This window comes from Prionailurus bengalensis, chromosome A1 (assembly GCF_016509475.1).
Source record: "Prionailurus bengalensis isolate Pbe53 chromosome A1, Fcat_Pben_1.1_paternal_pri, whole genome shotgun sequence".
In the NCBI taxonomy this organism is placed as follows: Eukaryota; Metazoa; Chordata; class Mammalia; order Carnivora; family Felidae; genus Prionailurus; species Prionailurus bengalensis.
In genome coordinates this window covers 227270085-227292057 of record NC_057343.1, presented here as the reverse complement: position 1 = coordinate 227292057, position 21973 = coordinate 227270085, and the positions used below count along the sequence as shown (strand labels likewise).

General features: G+C 46.2%; 1 protein-coding gene across 1 annotated transcript in view; it reads right to left on the bottom strand.

The window, feature by feature from the left end:
• Nucleotides 1-21973, bottom strand: part of RETREG1 (reticulophagy regulator 1) — a 128721-nt gene that overhangs the window by 73303 nt on the left and 33445 nt on the right. The window contains exons 2-3 of the mRNA XM_043600903.1: nt 21427-21533; nt 14384-14414 (exon numbers count right to left, since the gene is read on the bottom strand). Of these exons, the coding sequence (XP_043456838.1) occupies nt 14384-14414; nt 21427-21533 (138 nt within the window). The remainder of the gene's footprint in view (nt 1-14383; nt 14415-21426; nt 21534-21973) is intronic.

The following is a 21973-nucleotide window of genomic DNA, read 5'->3' as shown; positions in this document are numbered from 1 at the left end:
AGGTGGTGAGCTCAGCCAACATTAACGGATGCAATATCGGAGTCTTGACTCCAATAAAAGCAGCTGTATCAACTTTTCACTGGCCTCCCTCTACGTCTTGAAATCACTTGCTTAGCAGAGAATAAATAGCTTTTCTCCTAGTCCAGAAATAAGCCGGCGGTACCATAGAGACAAAGTTTTCTCTAGGATTTTAGCCAACTACCTTCTTGCTATTAATTAAATGATCAATCCCAGAGTCTAACCAGCATGAGAAATTCCTTACCAGCCATGTTTTCTTTCACTGCTGGGAGACTTTTGCACCTTGACCAAGGAACAAAAGCAAACTTACAAACTGATCCCTAACTTTCCATATGCTGTACACAAAGAGCACACATTCCTCAAACCCGGATTCCTTCTCCCCTTTCATTACGCAAGTAGACATGGTCTGATCCGACGCTCATATGTAAGCGAGACTGTGGAGGACCGTCTTTTTCTACTCCAGTTTAATCAAGACCTAGATTAGAATACTCCTGTTTTGACCTCAAATCAGTTGTAGATCAATTTCTCTCCTTAGAAATATGTTTCTTTTCTTTCAATTACCGAGGCCTCATTTAAAAATTTTCTCAATTACTGAGTCTTCATTACATATTTCAAGCATGGTGCATCCATGAAAAGCCCTTTAAAGCAAGATAATTTCATTTCAACTTAGCCTCAGGGGGGAAAAAATATTTAAATGTGCAATTTATTCAAAATAAACATCCATTTCTGAGTTGAGGATGTTTAGCTTGATAAGCTTTGGAATTCAGTTTTCTTTCCATAGCAGATGACTCTTGAGTCATGACTGAAAATATATCATCACTCGTTTTAATAAAGATAATGACAACCCGCCAAAAAAAATTCAGACAAACACCAAGAAACAGATCTGGAAAAAAAAAAAAAGTGTTTCAGTGGAAGTAAAAATACTATTCAAAATCTAAAATTGGCAGATCAGGAGAAATGAATAGTGAAAGCACTTCTTGTGTTTTAAATGACATGAGATGGCTCTGAAAGTTAGCGTTTAAAAATACTCTCTAAGAATACAAGCCAAATGACTACAGGATTATAAGTTCTCTCTCCCAGTTGTTCAGGTTTTAAAAACAGGCACAAGTAAGAATAGCCTTCAAAAAAACTAACAAATAGCACAGGGGCAATGCAATCTGCCCAATAAGGGTACCATATCATGTACCTTTTTCCTCCTTTTACCAGATACTTCTAAATAATAGCATTGCCCCCCCCCCACCTTTCCCTCCTTCTAGCATATTCTCTCCCCTTTAAAAAATAAATAAGAAGCATGACTAAAATGACGAGTGAAGGCACACTCTTGGGTTCTTCCTTCAGAACCAACCCTCTCACTGCTGGAGGCACGGGCACTGCCTAGAACTCAGCTTCTACTCTGGCATCGGGCACCGGCCCAGTTACCTGACGCTACCATCCATCCTCCCATAGGATGTGTGGATGATAAATTTTTTTTTTCAACGTTTATTTATTTTTTGGGACAGAGAGAGACAGAGCATGAACGGGGGAGGGGCAGAGAGAGAGGGAGACACAGAATCGGAAACAGGCTCCAGGCTCCGAGCCATCAGCCCAGAGCCTGACGCGGGGCTCGAACTCCCGGACTGCGAGATCGTGACCTGGCTGAAGTCGGACGCTTAACCGACTGCGCCACCCAGGCGCCCCTGATATGTGGATGATAAACGAAGCCAACCGCTAGCCCAGGTCCCCTTTCCCCCCAGACAGAACCCTGCCCCCTAGAGACAGTCCAGACTCCCCCCTGCAGCTGGACGGCAGGAACGACAGACAGGCGTGCTGTCTGCCGGACCGAAGCAGTCCTGCCGGGCCACACACCCTCCTTCACCCACAGGGTCACAGTTCCCCGCTCGGAAAACAAAACCAAACAAGACAGAACCAAGCTGCTCCCCGTTCACAACAGCCCAAAGGCAGAAACAACCATAACGTCCACCAACTGATGACTACGCAAGCGACATGTGGTATATCCAAATAATGGAGTAGTTTTCAGCCATACAAAAGAATTAAGTACTGGCATACGCCATAAGAGGGATGAACCTTAAGAACATTATGCTAAGCGAAAGAAGCCAGACAAAACAAGGCCCCATTATCGTATGGTTTATTTACATGAAACATCTAGACTGAGATGTTCAAACCCACAGAGACAGAAAGCGGATTCGTGGTTGGCAGGAGCTAGAGGGAAGAGGGATGGGGAGTGACGGCTCAAAGGTTATGGGTTTCCTTTGAGGGTGATGAGATATTCTGGAACCAGACGGTGGCGACGGTTGCAGGACACGGTGAACGTACTGTCACTCATGGCAAATTATGGATCTTTTACCACGATAAAAAAAAAATTACCCAAAAACAAACTGCTGCTTTCTCTTCACACACCCACTGCCAATATTTTCAAATGTATGGTTCACACTACCCACCTCCATTTTCTCAACCCTCATCTTATCTGTAAGCTCCTTAATTTGGTTTCCCTCTCCAAAAAGTCTCTGCCTCTTCCACACATATAAACAAAAGGCATGGGGAACTATTTATACAGTTCTCCATAGGGGTGCCTGGGTGGCTCAGTCGGTTAAGGGCCGTCTTTGGGTCAGGTCACGAGCTCACAGTTTGTGAGTTCAAACTCGGCATCGGGCTCTGTGCTGACAGCTCAGAGCCTGGAGCCTGCTTCGGATTCTGTGTCTCCCTCTCTCTGCCCCTCCCCCCCTTACCTCTCAAAACTAGACAAACATTAAGAAAAATTCTTTATACGGTTCTCTACAAACTTTTTTTTTTTTAACATTTTATTTATTTTTGAGACAGTGAGAGACAGAGCATGAACAGGGGAGGGTCAGAGAGAGGGAGACACAGAATCTGAAACAGGCTCCAGACTCTGAGCTGTCAGCACAGAGCCCGATACGGGGCTTGAACTCAGGGACCAAGAGATCATGACCTGAGCCGAAGTCGGCCGCTTAACCGACTGAGCCACCCAGGCGCCCCCTCTACAAACTTTTTTATATAACCCAGTGGCCCTCTGGGGCCACCATTTACAGCCTCCTCCTCGAAACTCTCTTTGCTGCTGGCCTCCAAGCGTGGCGTCTCCAAGACCCTTCTTGACCACATGTTTCCCTTTCCGAGCTCTCTTATTCCTACCTGTCCATTGGGAGCATTCTTCCAGGCCCATTCTGGGCTCCCTGTCTGGTGCTTCTTCAACTGGACCGCTCTGGCTGGTGCTCCGGCCTCCTTGTTTCAGGAGGCAGTTCTCCCACAAACTGGGGTCAAAGTGCATTTCTTCAGTGGACGGAGATGTGAGTTGGCAAATGCACCCTCAACATTGTCTAACAGGGCTGGTTCTTTCGCGGGATAAGGAACACTGTTTCCCACTGCTGCTGTAATGAATTACCAAATTTGGTGGCTGAAAAACCACACACTGATCTTCCCTCAGTTCTGGTGATGAGAATCTAAAGTGTGTCTGCTGAGCCGCATTCTTTCTAGAGGCTCTGGGGGAGAGTCTGTTTCCTGGTCTCCTGCACTTCACAGAGGCGGCCTGCATTCCTGGCCCCGAGGCCCCGTGGCCCCGTGTTCCATCTACTCAGCTGACAGCATAGCATCTCTCCCCTCTCTGACCACCTGCCTCCCTCTTATAAAGACCCTTGTGGGAGCACCTGGGTGGCTCACGTTAGTAAAGCGTCTGATTCTTGATTTGGTCTCAGATCATGATCTGGTGGTTCGGGGGTTCGAGCCCTGCACTGGGCTCCAGGCTGATGGTGCAGAGCCTGCTTGGGATTCTCTCTCTCCCCCTCTCTTTCTGCCCCTCCCCTGCTCATGTTTTCTCTCTCACAACAAATAAGCTTTAAAAAAGACCCTTGTGAATACACTGGCCTACCTGGATAATCCAGGGTCCTCTTCCCATCTTAAAGACCCTTAACTCAATCTCATCTGCAAAGTCCCTTTTGTCGTATAAGGAACACAGTCACACCCAGGCGCTGGGTGTTGGGAGGTGGAAACTTTGATGGTGGTGCTGGAAGAGAGAGGTGTGCATTCTACCACAAATACTCCCAGGTCCTGAGGAAAACCTTTGACAGCCGTTTCTTTTGCATGCTTTTATGACAAGCAGGGACCTTTGCCCTCAATAGTTGACAGGTCAATTCGTGCCCGGGGGCCAACAGCTCACCAAGAAGTCTTCTCTTCACACAAGAGCAAATGAAGCCATTTTCTAAGGTTCCCTATTCAAGGCTACGTAGAGCTCTGGGGGTGGGGGGGGGGGTAGGAATCCGTGCATTTCATTTCCAAGAGAGGAGAAAGTTCTACGTCAGGGACAGGTGAGGGAAGAGGAGACTCTGGAGAGCACATAATGAAGAACACGCAGAAGACTCCCCGAGACATTAGACAGAAATAAACAGGAAAAGGATGAACTCAAAGTAGCACTGAGTTCTCCGCAGCCTCGCACATCACCAGCTTGTTTCTAAACTAAGCAGCATAGTCATTTGTCACTGGTTTGGGCCATTTGTATGTCAATGTCCTCCTCAGCCGGTCTGTCCTATCCCCACAGATGTGACCTTGTCACTACTTTTTGTCCTTGTTCATTCCTCCTATATTCAAATATATGTGCATCCTACCCATGCGTGCACATGCACACATACAGACATAACCTATCATTGGATTTTCTTCTTGTACCTGCAGCGACGCAAATATTTTTGCTCTGAAATGTGCAAGTCCTGAAAACTTGCCAGGCAGCTAAGTTTCAACAGCAGCCAGGGCATTTCTAGCTTCTAGAATAGGCTGATGTCCCCTCCCTCACACGCCCTCTAGTGGCGGCCTACACCCGTGTGAACAGTGCCATGTAACAAGAAGAGAGTAATTCTTCAATAGGTTGGTACAGATATCACACACGCTTTCAAATATACAGTATTCTGGCTTAAGAAACTATTTACTTCATGTGTTAGGCATTTACCTTTCTTCTTTTTGCGATTTTTTTCATACTGCCAGAGTAAACTCAGAAACTCAAAGAAGCAGTGAACAGTCTGGTGAAAGAAAATGCCCAACGTCCAATGAAAAGAAAACACGTAAATAAGCTGTGGTATGGTCACATGGTGGGATATTCTACAGCAGCAACCTAGAACGAACCACAGCTATACACAGCAACGTGGATTAATCTTTTTGAAAAATGTTTAGTGTTAGGACATTAGTTCTAGAAGGCTACATAAATACGGTACCATTTTTATAGACCGCAAAAAAAAAAAAAAAATTGGGAACACATGTATATGTAATTTCAATGTATGTATATTTACATATACAGAACTTGGCTGGGATGGGTCGTTCACGAGAGAACATAACGTCTTCTCAGATTCATTCTTGCTTAAATTGGCCAAAGATTATCGTCGGGAGCACAAGGATAGAGATACAAATCCTAGTCTGGATGATACAAAGAGTTTCCAAATCTTGCTGAAGTAAAAGCGCTCTTGGAGCATGCCTCAATCATGAGACTATGCAGTTAGACCCCTCACCTATGCCTGGAGGCTCAACCTCGGGCCTGTGGAAAAGTCTCAAAAAGGAAGAATTCAAGAACTTTTACTCCACCCCTCGGACACCGCCTGATCTTGGAAGTCAATCGCTTCGGTTTATTACTTCACAACACGTGACCACTTCTTCTTCACCCCAATCCCATGAGACTCGGCGGTAAGTGGCACTTGGCCTGAGCAGGGCCCCCCTGTCATGCCTCTGATTTCTGAGGCTCCATCCTTCCTTTGAGCCCAGCTGCGTCTCTGGACTTCAGCCCTGACCTTTGTTTCCAATGACTGGGCCGTGCCAGTCCCTCTCCTGGTAACCAGAGCCCAGTCTCTGGACGGCAGCTCTGGAGCCGGAGCCATTAGGCACTTGGGCAAACTGACTGCCTGCAGCCTTCTGTTGAGTCGCCTCCAACATGCACAGTCACAGACCTCATCCTGCGTGATGGGACCCCCCCCCCCCCGACTGTCTCTCTTCATGATAAAAGCTACCATGTTCACTACAGAGAGAGAAACGTAGTAAGGGTAAGCCAAATCAAGAAAATAAAAATCACCTGTATTCCCCTCACACAGAGACACCACATATGTGACAGCAAATAATTATGATGCACCGTACATTATACCTTCCCGTACTTATTTAAACCTATAGTTTTTTGGGTTTCTTTTTTACACAATTAGCAACAAAGGGGAAATTTTCACATCAGTAAATCCTCTTCTATAACATGGTCTTAATTAACTGCATAATATCCCATTTATTCCAGTTACTATGGCTGCTTAAAAAACAAAAAACAAAAAAAACTTACGGTATAAAATAAAAAAAAAATCACCCTCATCTATAGCTCCTGCCTCAGGGCCTTTGCACTGAGTGTTCCCAGAGCCTAGAAGCTCTTTATTCAGACAGGACTCACAACTCACTTTCTAGTCTTTGCTCAAAAATCCTCAGTGAAGTCTTTCTCGAGCACTTGATTATAATTTGTCCCTCCCTGCCCACCCTCACACACCCTAATCCCTTCATCTGGGTTTAGTTTCCTTAAACGTAGTTCACCATGTAACATTATGTAGTGTAGCAATTTATCTCCTGGCTCAGTCACTAGAATATGAACTCCAGGAGGAACGAGTTTGTTGTTTTTTTTTCTTCCACAGATGCCTAGAAGTACCAACAATTAAGGCACTCAATAAAAGTTTGTTTGAAAGGATGAATGAACAAACCCACACATACAATTTCATGAAAAGACTGGAAGAAAACAAACAAAATTGGAAGTGAGTTTAATTTCTGGGTGGTGGATTTCTACAGGATTTAGGTTTTCTTCTTTACAGGTTTCCCATATTTTTAGTGTTCTATATTAGTGGGTACTACTTTTAAAATCAGGGGGAAAATATATTTTAAATGCTACTAGGCAAGCAGGATTATAAATAGACATGTTTGGGAACAGTAAAGAAAGAGACAAAGAGAAAAAAAAATAGGAAAAAAAAAAAACCAGATTTCCTTCCTCCCAGGAATGACCTAAAAAGAAAAAAAGAAAAAGAAAAAAAAAAAAGAGAGAGAGAGACAAAGAGAAAAAAAAAATACCAAGAAACAGAGAGGAACAAAAGAGAGGCAGAGAGAGACCAAGAGAAAGAGACAGAGAGGCATGAAAAAAGAAAAAAAAAATCAAAGAGACCGAGAGGCAGATAAAAACTTCCAACTGTCTGTGAAGTCTTAATTTATATTCAAATAACCGCAACATAGGCCAGGGTAAGTTAAGAGAAGTGTTAACCAGTAATCATTCTTCTTTCTCCGGTTATTAAAATCTAATGAAGCAAGAATGCTAGAAGGCAGCATTAATTAGTCTAGCTTAATTTTTAAAATATATTTATAAATGAATTACATTTTCAAACCCTCAATAACTCAGGATCTACTACCTAATCAAATCCATTAAGCATGGGGTTAAGAGAAACTGAAACATGGATTAAAATGATCAGAGTTGAAATTTTCATCTGCTTTCAAGTGTTCGTAGAGACTCAAGGTGCTGACATGGGAAATGGCAGCGTACTCACACTTTTAAGTATGCAAATATGAAAATAATTCTAAAAACAGGGGTGATTGAACTCACGTTATAAACCGATTACGGAGTGACATTAAAGAAAAGAAACTATCATACACAAAAATTGTAAATTATAAGAAAACATAATATTGAGTGCCTTTCACTTAAGGAGCCCTGAGTTTTAAGTCACTTAGGGCTCCCCTGATGGCTGCTATCCCAGACTCAGGAAGCCCTGACCCCTGGTTTTCTGTCCAGGTTTTGACTTGATAAATCTGTCTGGATACAAGGAGACTATGCTACTCATGAAAGGAATACGCGACCAGAAACAGGTCTAACAATTTACTGCCCTTGTCAGTGAAGCCAGTGGGCTGTGAAATGCACTTCCTGTTTGGTTTTATTTTTAATGCTTCAAGAAATGTATCGGCTGCCGTCAGGAGGGTCCATGTCAATTTCAGGGAGCGCTTTTCTCTGGAACTCACATTCAACCCATGTGCCCTACTTTAGTTTGACGGACTCCTGAGAGACAAGAACGGCCCCTAAATGTCTGGCAGGAGCCATTTTCAAAAATTTGTAAATAGTTTTGTATGTATATATATACACCATTGACGGTGAAGAGAGAAGCGGCAGAATTCTCCGTATCGTGTCCTTCCTCCAAACTAGCTTTAAAAACTGCTTAGAGTCCTTTGTTCCATACTGGTCTTCAAACTGGTCTAATTTTCAAAGCACAATTTTAAAAAATGAATCCAACAGATCGGAATCCGGATGAAGAACTCGAGAAACTTTCCAGACCAAGTCTCAGCAGCTCTGGCTGAGAGCTCGCTATCTATCAGTCACTGAATGGGGCTGTTCTTTCCCGACAGAGAGGAAGAAAAGGGCTTTGACTCTCCATCGTACAATGCATGACTACAGAATAGTGCTCAATTATTATTTTGGGGGGAAAAAAGGGAATAAAAGCCTATTTGGATTTTTATTTTGGCAGGATAGAGACTTGAATAGTAGTGTTTCATTCCCAGGCCAGTCCAGACATCTTCAGCCGAAGACTTACCCACACTCAGATACACTTATCTGAATTTAAGTGTATATTTTTTCTAAACTAAATAATTTAATTCAATCAAATGTATCCTTCACAGCAAAATTCTTTATTTTTTTATGTCTATTTTTGAGAGAGACAGAGTGTGAGCAGGGGAGGGGCAGAGAGAGGGGGAGACACAGAATCTGAAGCAGGCTCCAGGCTCCAAGCTGTCAGCACAGACCCCGACACAGGGCTCGAACTCACGAACAGTAAGATCGTGACCTGAGCTGAATTCGTAGGCTTAACCAACTGAGCCACCCAGGCGCCCCGGCAAAGCTGTCTTTCAAAGCTCATGGAGATGTGGCTCCCTGTCTACACTTCTGGCTGAAATTAAATTGAAAAAATACAGATTTCAATATTATGCCTTATTACAAAGGTACAGGGACAAGGTTACAAAACACAAGTTACAAGGTCACTTTTAGGCACACTCAAAAATGCCCAAACTGTAAAATCGACTAGTTTCAATGTATGAGTCGATACTGTTCCTGTGTCTAACGGCAAAGAAAGGACACCAAATAAGATACCATGTTCAGTGCTTTTTACTTAGTAGTTCACCTTCTCTATGCAATTTTGATAAGGATGATTCATAAATAACCAAAAATGCGGTTTTCACACTAAATTCTATTCCTCAGAAGAGACAATTTAGCAAATGGTAGATGACTTTTCACTTTTAACAGACACACAATGTCGTGCTCAAGGATTTAATTAATTAGACATCCCTTCCTTAAACACTCCGATTTGTTCCGGGCATATGAGCCGGGGCAAGCTCAGGACTTGGGTTTTGCAACCAAAGATTCTTGGCTCCTTTTCGCTGGGGGCAAAATAATAATAATAATAATAATAGTAATAGAACCAGCTAGAATGTTCTGACTGGCAGTTATCAGGAAGCTGACAAGGCAGAAGGGCATTTCATCCCTCGCAGTGGGGCCACACAACTATTTCTCCTGACGGCAGGGGAGTCAGAACCTCGACCATGTGACCAAGATCCAGGCAAAAAGCTCACAACTCTTGCTAATCCCTGCTGGCTCTAGAAACCCTGACTGTTAATTCTCTGCTATGCCCCTGCACAGTCAGCTCCAGGTAAGGCAGAGTAGACCTGATGTCCTCATGAGTCACTGGAAAGCCACTCCCCAATTCCTGTGAAGGACACATTGCTACAGACATCGGGATTCCAAGGATGTCTGGTAGGAAATCCCAGTGCTCTCAGCCATAATTTTCAAACTCTTTAGTTGCCATGGAAGAAAAAAAAAAAAAGATATTTTCTGTAAATTGGAACCGAACAATAAAAGAAGTTTTCTGATGCGAATAGCTCCTTAATCTGGTTATAACGTACAAAACTATTAAAGAACTCTGTAAAGAAATTTTGAATGATCTCTCTATATAGGCAAGTCATTTCTGTCAAACTTACACTTCGAAAAACCTGGCCAAAATAAAAACAATTTTAGGTTTTTAAAAGGCAATGTGGACAACATGTCCTTTGTTAACAGATGATTTTATTCAGTCAGCTGCCACAGTCACGTGCAGAAATAAAAAGCCCTTATGACGCTACGGGTCAGGTTGCATTTCAATACTAGGAATGAGCCCTAAGATGTGAATTGGGTTCAGTTGACAGACGGCTCTGGAAACACCCTGTCCAGGTTGTAGAGTCAGTGTTAACTGTTCATTAAGGAAATAGGTCAAGCACGAGCTCTTCTCAGAACTGAAACACTATGAACCACATTTTCACCAAATCAACTTTCCAGGTACAAAAGCTGTTCTGTGAGTAGCATCTGATTAAAATTATCCAGCTTTCATTACTGATGACCACGTCAGACTAGATGCTGGCTTTACCGTCGTTTACAAGTAACACCCACGTGAACACTAGAAACAGCCTTTGTCAAATGTCCAGAGAAACTACACACATATGTAAGTATACACACACGTCACCATCTTCATGCGAAATTTTGAGAGAAATACTTCCGGCTTCACTGACAGAAGCACATTTTCCCCAGGAGGAAGTGACAAGTCTGTGAAAGAAGAAGCCATTAGACTACAGGGAAGGAAGGAGGTCCCTTTTCTTCGGCTTTATTGAGAATACAGTTGACACGTAACATCGCAGAAGTTTACCGTGTACGATATGATGGCTTGATACACACATAAATTGTGAAGGGATTACCACACAGGTGGTTAACGCACCCCTCGCCTCACACAACTGTCATTTTGTTGTGGTGGTGGTGAGAACATAGAAGGTCTACTCTCGGTAACTTTGGAGTCTACTATATGGCGCTGTTAACCAGAGTAGCGATGCTTCACATTAGATCCCCAGGACTCCCGGGGCTTACACCTGCAAGTGTATGCCCTTAGGCCGCATCTCCTCGTCTCCCTCCCCTCCCAGCCCCTGGCAACTCCCAATCTCCTCTCCATTTTTATCAGCAGCTTTTTTAGAGGCCACATATAAGTGAGATCATACAGTATTTCATTTAGACTTATTTCACACAAATAGCGGAATCTCCTTCTGCTTTTATGGCTAAATAATATTCCATCGTATATACGTACCTGTTTATCCATTTGTCCACCAATGGGAGGCTTAGGCTGTTTCCACGTCTTGGCTGTTGTGCATGATGCTGCAATAAACATGCTGGGCCAGGCACGTCTTTGCAAGAGTGAGCTCATTTCCCTCGGGCATATACCCAGAAGCGGGATGCTGGATCATATGGTAATTCACACATATGGTAATTCTCTTTTTAATTTTGTAGGAACCTCCATCCTGTCTTCCATAGTGGCTGCAACCAATTTACGTCCCCACCAATAGTACACAAAGGTTCCATTTTCAAGGGGCTCCTTTTTCATTTAAAAGCATTACGATGGCGTTACGAAGAGAGAATGTCCATTACTTGATTTACCTTTTTACAGTGAACTTAATGATCTTTCAACGAAGCAGTTAAAGCCCCACAGAGAGAAGGCCTGGCCCATTGTGAGACTGAGCACAAGCCACTAGCAATATGCGACACAGGACAAAGTAACCAGGAAGTGCAAAGAGCCTAACCCCCCGCGGCGCACATGAGCAAAATGGCGCCTCTCTGCCCCCAAAGATCCTCTTACACAGCACTGCTTTCTGTCCTTCAAAGAAAGTGGTTTTGAATTTTTCGATGTTAAAAACACAAGCACTACCCAGCACGAGACACCAGGAATCAATGCAAGCAACATAGCAAATCAAAGAAATAAGAGGAATAAATATTTTAATTCCACATCTCCATGATGAAAAGAGAACAGAATACAATGACACAATAGAAACTGCAGTGAAAAAATATCAGGAAGCATCCCTTCGGCGGTGGATTAAATCACTTTGAAAGAGTCCCTGGCCAAACAAAAACGTAGTAACAATAAGAAAGAAACAGGAATGATTCTTTGCTCCCACTTCTGATCACCAACTATAATTCTAGTACCAATTCTCACCTGGGGGGTGGGGGGTGGGGTGGAGCGCAGGAGGGGGATGTTGACCGCACCACCTAGAGACTCCAGGTCACCAGCTGAGTGTTCTACAAGTCAACTTGATTTTGACATTATCTACCTGGGGATAGCGTCAGACCCCACAGGTCAAGGGCTCAGTCCGACAAAATTCCCGCCCTCTTCCCCCACTTAGGTGCCATTCACAAGCCCAGGTAGTCACCCACACTTCTGACCAACTGGCTACAGACTGGAGGTTCCAACGACCCCCTCCCTGCCTTGGTTCCATGAATTTGCTAGAGGGGCTCCCAGAACTCAGAAGCATTTTATTTACGAGATTACGGTTTTGTTACAAAAGATGTGACTCGGGAACATCCAGATGGAAGAGAAGCACGGGGCAAGGTGAGGGGAAACAGTGCTGCTCCCCACAAATCTCTGGGTGTTCACCAACCTGGGAGCTCTCCAAACACTGTCCCTTGGGGTTTTACGGAGACTTCATTACACAGGCACGACTGATCAAATCATTGGCCGTGGATGGTTGATTCAACCTCCAGCCCCCTCCCCGCTCCCCAGAGAAAGGGGGAGGGACTGAAAGTTCCAAACCTCAAATCACAAGGTTAATTCCCCAGCCAACCAACCCTTCCCCCTCCTCCCACCTTCCCTCCTCCCCGCACCGGTCCTTAGGTGTGGTGGAAAAGCCACTTCATTAACATGGACAAAAGACACCTTTCTCTCAACAATTAGGAAACTGCAAAGGTTTTAGGACTCTGTCCTTGAAACTTGGGGACAAAGACCAAATCTATATTCCTATTATAAATCACAACATCTCCAACACAACAAACCCCTCAAATTGTATTATAGACTCTTTACGGCTGGGAGGGACATTTGAAACTATTGTCTCTCTTACCTCCTCAGTCAGCAGATGAGAAACTGAGGCCCAGAGAGAAGTTGGCAAGATCATCAGCTGGTGGGGTAGGGGGCGGGGATGGGGTGAATTGAATACGTATCTGGGCAATTCTGAAGTGAATGTGACCCTTCCTTGAAAAGGTTATTTCCACGATCACGCCTTCCCTGGGGGCACACGGGCACTTTCCCAAAGTAGTGAAATATTACAAATCTACACAAAAGGCATGTTATAAGGTGCTACTCACTCCCTGACCAAAGCCAGTGCGCTGGCAAAGGGGGTCCCTGGGTCCTGCTGTGCTCGCTGATACTTTTTTCCAAATCATCATCAAACACTCCAATAGCTTCTAAACAGGCAACGTGTTCTAGGCTATGCTAGAAGGGCTTGGACGGCAAGGCCTCTAGAAAAGCAGGCATGTGATACCTTCACGGGTCAAAATAAGTATCAGTAAATCTGAAAGGCTACTCGCCAGAGAGCACAAAGTGCTTTTTAAGATTCCTGTGAAATCACACTAGCCCGCTGGGTGGAATCTTCCCCCTGCCCCAAATTAGGGAGCCGGGTCACTCTCTGGATGTGCACAGAAGGCCAGGACATGCCCAAGGAGCTCCAGCGTGCCTGCAACAAACAGGACTGGGAGCTGGGACCTGTATTGCCAGGCCAGGGGTGGGGTCGCGCCTAGAGTGGCCTGCAAGCCACAAGGGCACCACCGTCACCACACTTTCAGATCGCTCTCTGGTCCTGTTCTCATCAATAGCCTTCTGGTCTTAATTTGATTTCCCAAACAGACACCCATAACCAACTTGGAGAAACCTGACAAGCACCACTTTGGCCAGGTGGTCAAGGTTAGCATCGTGAGTGATACATCACGTCAATGGGAAGCACCCTTGACATGGAGTGATGGAAATGGCACTTCACCCCTGTTGGCTTCTCCCCAAAACCCATAACCCCAGAGTAAAGGGGGGTTCTATAATATACTTGACTAGGACTCCTCAAAACTATCAAGGTCGACAAAAACAAGAAAAGTCTGAGAAACTGTCACAGCCAAGAGGAGTGGAAGGAGACACGACTATGAAACACATTGAGGAATCCTGGATGGGGTTCTAGAACAAAAAAAAAGAACATTGGGCAAAAACGAGGGAAATCTGCACACAGTGTGGACATTTAGTTAATAAGAATATATTGACTATTGTTTCATTAATCATCACAAATACATCATGGTAATGTAATAATGTTAACAGAAGAAAGGTGGGGGTGTACTATCTATATATGGGAACCTTGTACTATCTTTTCAATTTGTCTGTACATCTCAACTGTTCTAAAAAATAAAGTCCATTTTAAAGAAGGAGAGAACCAACTATGTATTTGAACCCACGGGACATCTTGGAGGTGCAGTCACCTGCCCTCCGTTAGCCATGACATTGAAAACCAAGTTCCCTACCTTTCACTGAGGCTTCTCCACAACTGTGCACCTGCAACAAGGAGAGGCAAAGAATGAAACATTAATGGAGGCGTTTTTCTCTCGAAGCATTTCTCAACGTAGAAAACTTCTGAGCTATTAAAAAATGCTTAGATGTTGGGACGCCTGGGTGGCTCAGTCAGTTAAGCATCCAGCTTCGGCTCAGGTCATGATCTCATAGCTCGTGAGTTCCAGCCCCACGTCGGGCTCTGTGCTGACAGCTCAGAGCCTGGAGCCTGTTTCAGATTCTCTGTTTCCCTCTCTCTCTGTCCCTCTCCTGCCTGTGCTCTGTCTCTCTCTCCCAAAAACAAACATTAAATTTTTATTTAAAATTAAAAAAAAAATAAAATAAAATAGAATGCTTAGATCTTTCAACTCTAGAAATTATCAAACCATTCAGTATACACCTCTGGTACCAGAATTAATTCAGGCAATGTGTCCACGAGTATTTCAGAGCCTGCTATTTGTAAAACACTTGGATAGGTGCCTTGGGAGATGGAACCCTGTATCACACATGGTCCTGCCTCGGAGACTTGAGTGTTCAGTGGGGTGGACCTAGCATGCACTGAGGCGGTGTATGGAGGGAGAGAGAGAGTATGGCTGCTCGAGACAGTCCCAATAACAGAGGTGCCATTTACGGTGGGCTTTGAAATGGTACCGACAAAAGAAGAACTGAGACAACAGTGATTTGAGAAAGGAGGTTTTTATCTATTCATCCTTTAGGTATTTTGAGCTTATGTTGAGGCTCAAGTGAAATCAACAGAAAAAAAAATGCATACTTGGATCTCATTTGCTTTTTAAAAAAATTTTTAATGTTTATTTATTTTTGAGAGAGACAGACACAGAGTGCGAGTGGGGGGAGGAACAGAGAGAGAGAAGGAGACAGGGAATCCGAAGCAGGCTCCAGGCTCAGAGCTGTCAGCACAGAGCCTGACATGGGACTCAAACTTGTGAACCGTGAGATGATAACCTGAGCCAAAGCCGGATGCTCAACCGACTGAGCCACCCAGGAGCCCCTCTCATTTGCTTTCTTGATGGGCTTACTTTCTTCATTGCACTGTATCTTAATATTATACACCCAGCTACCAGTTTTAATGGATATTAGAAATGGCCATGAGGTGGTTTCTGCATTTTTCCATCTTTCCAAAGATGTTGTCCCTTTTGTTCTTCAGTATCCCCTATCAAAGATCTATTAGGGGTGCCCGGGTGGCTAAGAGTTGGTTAAGAGCAGGTGACTCTTGATCTCAGCTCAGGTTTTGATTTCAGGGCTGTGAGTTCAAGTCCCACATTGGGCTCCATGCTGGGCATGGAGCCTACTTTGGACGAAAGAAAGGAAGGAAGGAAGGAAGGAAGGAAGGAAGGAAGGAAGGAAGGAAGGAAGGGAGGGAGGAAGGGAGGAAGGGAGGGAGGGAGGGAGGGAGGGAGGGAGGGAGGGAGAAAGAAAGAAAGAAAGAAAGAAAGAAAGAAAGAAAGAAAGAAAGAAAGAAAGAAAGGAAGGAAGGAAGGAAGGGAGGGAGGGAAATCTGTGTGATAAATTCTTAAAATTTAGTCCCAGGGAAAAAAAAAAGTTTCTTGAAATTGCTTGCATTCTTTCATCAGACTATTAGAATTATTCAGTGGATCTAGGTTCCCTTTTTACCTTGGCTGCCAGTAAGCACAGGGATCAATCTGTTGCTCAATTATGGTCACCATATTAGAATCTATTCCTCTACTTACACCTTTTAAAAATAGCCTTGTTTTTTATGTTCCTCACAAGCTGCCTCAAATACTTTGGGGTTAGATGGCACAGCAAACAAAGCAAAGAAACAATTGCAAAGAATCCAAGGGCTTACGAACACTAGTGATGCCTCAGCTGAAGTTGGAAAGTGGGAGAGACTAAATTCTGGCACTAACACTCACCTTGTCATACGACCCTTCTCTGACAGCACCAGCCCCAAGAGTGGAGGAAGTGGGTGACATCATGGGGTGCTTGCTTGTTTGCTTATTAAAAGTGGGGAAAATGAGCATGGTTGCTGGGCTGTGGGGACAAGGACATTCAGAATGGCAAGGACAGCAGACCTGCAGCCACTGAGCACGGAGCAGGTGGGGGCTGTGCAGGACAGAGGGGCGGGTAAGAGGCCGAGCAGGACGGCACTTACCCTGAGGGCAGAGCCGGTTCAGCAGGAGTGAGGGGCTGGGGGCTGGCCAGAGGGTGTCCTGAGGGGTGACTCTCAGCCTCCGTAGGGGTTGCAGACACAGTGCTTCTGGTGGCTCAGGTCAAAGATGAGGCCACGCAAGTGGGTGACCAAATCCAGGTTACAGGACGCAGGGACAGAGAACGGAGGCACACGAGTCCACCCGCCACAATCCCTGATGGCCCATGCTCAACTGTGACCAGAAAATGGAGTAAACGGACAGTGCAGATTTCGCAGGAGGAAAGGTACGAAGGGACAGAGGTTGAAAACGAGTGGCCGCGTGGGGACCCGCTGAGCCCCCCTCCCGCCGCACAGGGCGGTGCTGGAAGAGGATGTTAAAGGGAGCCGGTGGCAGAAGGACAGGCTCTTCTGCGAGGAGAGGGAGGCGGGGGACGGTCGAGCAACAGCCTATGGCTGCAGAGGGATTTTCCACGCTGCAGAAGGGTCCCCCAGGGCCTGGACGAAGGGGCTCACACAGGGAAGTGTGCACTCAAGGTACACAACCGGAGTGAGTGTGAACCCCCCCCCCCCCCACAGCTGCAGGCTGCTCCTGCTGCCGACTTGTAACCGAGACGTGGATTCCAGCAGGTTCCACAAAGATGAATTCACGTGGAACATCTCCACACTGTTGCCCACCTCCTTCATATTAAGCATCTGAGATGGTATTAAAAATAGCAATGGGGGGGAGGGGGGGAGAGGAGGAATAAAACGAAATTCATAACGGCAGAAGCGTCAGCTCTTTAGCCGAAACCGTCGTGGGAAGCGGGGACGCTGAGACGGGAGGGGAGAGAATGGCCCCGGGAGCCCGACGGCTCGCTCTTGCTTTCCCAGTTGCTGTCCGAAAGCCAACGTGAGCAGCGACAGCAGCTGGCGGTTCTGGCTGAAGCCATGGCGTCTCCGTAACAGCATGTGGCTCGAGATGGAAGCTTCCCGGAGACCCACTCGTCTCAGCCGGGCCTGGGCTGCAAAGTCTGCAGAGTCAGGCCCCTGCCCACTATCCGCAGGGCTCAAATGGGTCTTTGTCTCCAAAGCCTCCACTAACGGAGGCCGAGGCCGGCACTTGTGCTCCTTCGTCACAGGCCGAGGGGCGCTGGGAGAGAGCAGAGTTAATCCCGACCTTCTGCCTTTGTGCGGTAGAAATGCTGTATTCGGAGCAGTGCCGCTGGGCTCATGCCCTCAGAGAAAGCCTGGCCTGGGGCAAGCGCCTGGCGTGCAGGATGGGGTCTGAGAGCTCGCCTGGGGCGCTGGGGCCGGGGTGGGCCTGGATGCCCCTGGCAGCCCAGGGCCACCAGCAGGCCCTGAACAGAAAGGCGCTCAGCACAGGCCGCCCGAGTGAACACACCCCATGACGTTCAGATGATGCGGCAGAGCGGACCGGGCCGCACGGAAGCTACTGGGCCCAGGGCACTCCTGTTCCACGGTCTCAGTCCACCCTACCCGGCCGAGCGGCCTGGGTTGGTCTCGGCCGTGTCACGGGATGAAGAAGCTCAGGCTGTGCAGCTGGCGGGATGACGGCCCCCAGAGACGCCAGGTCTCCCATCCCCGAAACCTGCAAAATGCCACTTTCTACGGAAGCGGGATGCACTGTGTGTGATTGAGTCAAGGGCCAGGAGATGGGGAGACTGTCCGGGGCTGTCCAGGTGGGCCCCAAGTACAACCACGAGGGGCCTTGTAGGACAGAGGTTTGACGAGGATGAAGAGGAGGGGGTGAGCACAAGGGCAGAGAGTGGAGGGACGTGGCCCCAAGCCACGCACGACAAGCCACCACCCGGAACCACCCGAAGGAAGAGGCAGGGGATGCTTCCCTAGAGCCTCCGGAGGGGGCACAGCCCTGCCGGAACCTCGATGCTGGCCCGGTGGCACTGATTTTGAGCTGGTGGCCTCCAGAACAGCGAGGGGAGAGATTTCTGTCGCTTTGAGCCGCCACATTTATGATGGCTTGTTACCGCAGCCCCAGGAAACTAACCTAGTATCCGGTGGGTCCCCGCCACACTGGGAAGTGAAGCGAACAAGCCCGGACTAGACCCTTCAGGCTCCTACTCTTCCAAGGCCACAGCTTCCGTTCGCCGAGGGCCGAATCCTTGCAAGCGGAGGCCGCCTGCACTCCGTGAACGCGGAGGTCCCGTATTCACAGGAACGTCAAGCCAACGAGTCAAGGCTGATAACAACCTCTGTGCGAGCGTCCGAGAGTGAGAAAAGAGCAGTCTCGAAGCCTTCAAGCCCTGTACTTGCCTGCCACGCTTGTCTGCTCCTACAACTTGTGCCCAAATGGGGACCAGATTTGACTCGAAACGGAGACGATCAAGATGCTCGGCTAAAATGGCTGCTGATACAAATGTGTAAGTGGTTATTTCTTCTAAGATTCCCCTGAGGAAGGTCCTAGAGGGTGAAAATGTTCCAAAGTCTACTGGAGAAAAAGGGTCTCTCCTCTGTCCATTAGGATCAGGGCAGAGGGGTGCCCGGGTGGCTCAGTCAGTTAAGCGCCCACTCTTGATTTCAGCTCAGGTTATGATCTCATGGTTCATGAGATCGAGCCCAGTGTCAGGCTCTGTGCTGAGTGTGGGCTCTGCTTGGGATTCATTCTCTCTCTCTCTCTCTCTCTCTCTCTCTCTCTCTCCCTCCCTCCCTCCCTCCCCCCCACCACCACCCCCCAGCTCCTCTCCCCAACCTGCGCTCTCTAAAAAAGAGACAATGAAATGAAAAGTTTGAATCAGGGCAGAAACAGGGCATCACCGCGGGTGCATCTGACAGACCCTGTGCAAAACCCACAACGTGAGACCGATGCTCGGCTTCCAGGTGGCCTTAATACATCTGTGGTGAACAGAGTACTGGGGCAGGTGTCTGACAGGGAGTTGGGTGTCTATTCTCTGAAACAGAAAAGGGTGGGGTGAAGAGGGAGGGGAACGAGGGGACAACCCGTACACGAATGCAATCTTAATCCACAGATTCATGAAAAGAAGTAATTGGGGGCCACTGGGTGACTCAGTCAGTTGAGAGTCCGATTCTTAGCTTCTGCTCAGGTCATGGTCTCACGGCTTGCGAGTCTGAGCTCCACATTGGGCTCACGGCTGTCAGCGCAGAGCCCGCTTTGGATCCCCCGTCCCTCTCTCTCTGCCCCGCCCCCACTTGCGCTCTCTCAAAATAGATTTTAAAATATATTTTTAAAAAAAGAAAGGAAGGAACTAGACATAAGTGAATTTGTCGGAGGTCTCCTAACCGAATTTCCAGTTTGGCACTTCCCAATTCCAGTGGATTTATTCCTCACGTAAATTCCTACAGTTAACAACATTGGGTTTCTTTCACCTTCTCAGATTCACCAGAATGAATTACCTTCAAACCTTCTAATGCAGCAATGTAAACAGTCTTTCTACACATAATTTACTTTAAGAAGACTTAGAATATAAACTGGAGCTCAAGCCCACTGTGGAACATGATGATGGTAAACCCGTAACAGCTGAGATCCCTGGTCTCAGAGTCGGCTTTAGGGAGAACAAGGGTGCTTCTTACAAGGCAGGCCTCGGTACCCTGCCAGGGCGGGAACTCTGGGAAGGTCTTATGCGCATCGATCCATATGGACCCCAGCCAATATTATCCTTCCATGTGGGTGTTACACTGAGGGAAATCAAATGTCTCACTGGAACCTCCTTCTCTTGGCTATTTTTTTTTTTTTTAATTTACTTATTTGAGAGAGAGGAGAGCGAGCAAGTGTGCAAGTGGGGGAGGGGCAAAGAAAGAAGGAGAGAATCCCAAGCAGGCTCCGCACCGTCAGCGTGGAGCCTGACATGGGGCTCGATCTCACCAACCCACGAGATCATGACCTGAGTCGAAAGCAAGAGAGTCGGACCCCTAACCGACTGAGTCATCCTGGTTTTTGATCCCATCAATCTTACCACATTTAAAGTTTCCAGGGCCCAATTACTCCAAGGAGGGACTTTTGCTCAGTCACAAAATCTAGCTCAGGCTCTGGTCGGAGGGCCTCTCCAAGTACAGAAAAGCTGGACTCAGATTTATAACACAGACAAATTACTCAGAAAACACCTTGAAAAAATTTCAAAATTAACTCAAAGTCTCATTTTTAAACAATCAGTTCACTTTTCATTATCATGAACTCATTTGTTAAAATTTACTTAACTACTACTTTTTTTAAGTAATCTCTACCCCCAACATGGGGCTTGAACTCAAAACCCCAACATCAACAGTCACGTGTTCTACTGACTGAGCCAGCCAGGCACCCCAATTGTTATTTGTTTTTAAGCCCAGAATTGTTTTTCTTCATGGAGGCAGAGAAAGTTTTCATATAAACGAGCCCATTTTCCAGTGGCCCAAGCTTCATCTTGGGGGACGTTATAAATATTTCACTGTCATCCTCACTGCAACCTGCTTACATATCAAAATGGTCTTTAAGTAGCACTTACAGCCAAAGAGAAACCAGCATGCACACACAAACCTTTCGCTCAGGACCAGTAGCTCTGACTAGGGACATCAGTTAAGTACGTAATACTTGCCAAATAAATAAATATTCAACAAACATTAATAATAGCCAAGTCAATGCCTACATGACGTTATTTTGTTCCCTTCTGCAATGTTTTTATTTATTTTAATAGAGAAAGAGAGGGAGGGAGGGGCAAAAAGAGAGGGGGAGAGAGAGAATCCCAAGTAGGCTCTGCTCTTGGACCCACAAACTGTGAGATCGTGACCTGAGCTGAAATCTAGAGTCAGATGCTTAACTGACTGAGCCACCAGAGGGCCCGTTCCCTTTTAAAACTACTTGGTTAATGTGCCTACACAAAGATCACATATTTGGGGTCTAGCAAATTACATACCATAAAAATGAATTCTCAGTTTTCTTACCTCTAGCTCTGGACAAAACCATATCCTTTATTATTTGCATAATAACACGCCCGAGTATCATGACAGAAATCAGGTGATACACTCTCCATGGAGTCAGTGCAAGGAACCTGTAACAGCAAAAACAGACAAATCACGATTTCAGTTTGACAATTTTCATCTTTTTTTTTCTTAAGTTAGGTTTAGTTCCTAGCATAGAAACGAAGACACAAATTTCAGTTTTCAGAATCACCCCAACGAGACCACATCAAAGTTACTCCATAGGCATCAGAGTCAGCAAAATAAAAGCGCTTGGGCCACGTATGCGTTGGTGCTAGACTTTCCGCTGTAACCTCTAATTTGGGCAGAGGATTCTCTATGCCGGGTGTGGCCCAAATATCACCCTGCTAACAGATGGAGAGTGGAATTGACCTGAAACCAAATCATGAGGCACTAGAAAGGCAGAAGGGTAGGTTTTCCACTATGTGGAGGGGCTACTGCCCTCCTGTTCTACTCCTATCTACATTCATCCACCAGCTCCTCCCTCCGATCTCTTGGAAACAGCAGTGAT